Below are 2,081 nucleotides of genomic sequence, written 5' to 3'. Positions count from 1 at the left end.
GAGTGGAGATCGCGCCACTGCACTCCAGCCTGGGCGACAGAGCGAGACTCCGTCTCAAAAAAAAAAAAAATTAGTGGGGCGTGGTGGTGCACACCTGTAATCCCAGCTACTCTGGAGGCTGAGGCAGGAGAATCTCTTGAATCTGGGAGGCGGAAATTGCAGTGAGCCGACATCGTGCCACTGCACTCCAGCCTGGGCGACAGGACCGAGACTCAGTCCCAAAAAAAAAAAGGGGGGAGGGACCCTTCATCACCCTAAAAAATAAAAATAAATAAAATTAAAAAAAAAAAAAAAAAGAACACAAGAAACCCAAGGGATAAGAAACAGCTCCCTGAGGGGAAGCCAGGACCCAAGTAGAAAATAATCAGCAGCCCAGGCCAAGGACTAGAACCAAGCCAGAAATGTTCATATGCTTCCCACAGAGAATGCTTTGCTCTCATTGAGGACATTGAGGAAAGAGGGAACAAGCACTTTCTCTAACCTTTAGATGTGCAGAAGATGTTTTTAGGATTTAGGTTCCATATGGCACCCACAAATGTCGGCAGATGCCTGTAACAGTGGATGCAGCACTTCGTGATCATTACAACGAAGAGAGGTTCAAAATAATGGAGACACAAGTAGAGAATCCTCCCAGGAGAGTTATTCTAAAGTTCACTAAGGCTGCATACCAGGACCCCTATTCTAGAGGTCAGGACAGGTCTAAAGTATCGGGAAGAAAATGGGGTAGGAGTTGAGAGACACAATACTGGACTGAAAGCATGACAGCCACCAAGTGTGCAGACTCACGTCAGCCCTCATCTCTAGGCCATCAGCCCAGGGAGAATAAAGCAAAGATCAACACTTGAAGAATTTCCTAAGTTGCACAATGTGTTGGAAGACTTACATCTGAAGAAAAGGAGGGACCCCAAGCACATAGTGGTAAAATGACTGGCAGCTAACACGCATATAATTAATTAGCCTATGAATGCCCTCTCTCTCCACTGCCCTCTCCTTCCACTAATGTGTATCATGCAGAAACCCAGAGAAACCCTAGAGGCTGCCCTTACAGTAGATTATATCATCTTCATAATCCCAGAGCTTTGCACCTAGCATACAGCATTGTACACAAGAAATGGATTTAAACTGTTATTTACCAGGTTTTACTCACATCACATCTTAGGGTCATCTGAATCAAAAAAAAAAAAAAAACTACGAGAGGTGCTCTAGGTACACCCACCAGGAATACTGCCACTTCTTTGAAGAGAGGCAAGGACCTAGAAAGGAGGTCTGACATCTTGTGAATATCTCAAGCTCTACGGTCAGACTTCCCAGATGCCTCAGATAGTGATGTGGATCCCAGGAGCAGCAGAGAGGCAGCTGGTCACCTCCCAGACCAAAGATTAGGCCAGAGCCATCCAACTCTTAAGGCCATTGCTCCAGAGGCTGAGAGGGTGTCACATACCATGTGCTCCATGCAGATACTGATCTCGCCATCACTGTAGAATGCACCATAGAAGCCCACGATGTATGGAGAGTTGCACTCATGCAGAACCTGCAGTTCCCTTATGATCTGGTTCCGGATTGCGGGTTTGATCTCCAGATGAATTAGCTGGAGAAAGGCAGAAGAAAGAGAGGTTTTATGAAAGAAAGAGGGAGGAAGGGACGAAAGATGTAGTCTTGTTAAATGTTTAAGCTCTTAAAGGTAGAGACAGGAGAAACAGGTTAAGTTGTAACAACTTTCTGCTCAACCAAGAACTGAGTGTCACTGTACTAAGGCAAGCATTGGCACTGGGGGCTGTCCCAGCTGTGCCTCGGCTCCTGGGAGCCTAGACAGGAACAAAGTTAAGGGAAGGCTCACTCTGAGAGAGGCTTTGGAGCTCAGATAAGAAGAGAAATTGGCCGGGCGCAGTGGCTCAAGCCTGTAATCCCAGCACTTTGGGAGGCCGAGACGGGTGGATCACGAGGTCAGCAGATTGAGACCATCCTGGCTAACACGGTGAAACCCTGTCTCTACTAAAAAATACAACAAACTAGCCGGGCGAGGTGGTGGGCGCCTGTAATCCCAGCTACTCGGGAGGCTGAGGCAGGAGAATGGCGTAAAC

The 2,081-nt window shown here is 47.3% G+C and overlaps 1 protein-coding gene across 1 annotated transcript in view; it reads right to left on the bottom strand.

Moving 5' to 3' along the window:
* Positions 1-2,081, bottom strand: part of MAP2K1 (mitogen-activated protein kinase kinase 1) — a 130,156-nt gene that overhangs the window by 65,694 nt on the left and 62,381 nt on the right. Inside the window, exon 3 of the mRNA XM_011968489.1 lies at positions 1,442-1,588. Within this exon, the coding sequence (XP_011823879.1) occupies positions 1,442-1,588 (147 nt within the window). The remainder of the gene's footprint in view (positions 1-1,441; positions 1,589-2,081) is intronic.

Source organism: Mandrillus leucophaeus, unplaced genomic scaffold (genome assembly GCF_000951045.1).
Source record: "Mandrillus leucophaeus isolate KB7577 unplaced genomic scaffold, Mleu.le_1.0 Scaffold12, whole genome shotgun sequence".
Classification (NCBI taxonomy): Eukaryota; Metazoa; Chordata; class Mammalia; order Primates; family Cercopithecidae; genus Mandrillus; species Mandrillus leucophaeus.
The sequence above is the reverse complement of the archived record's forward strand: the minus strand, read 5'-3'. Positions and strand labels throughout refer to the sequence as shown.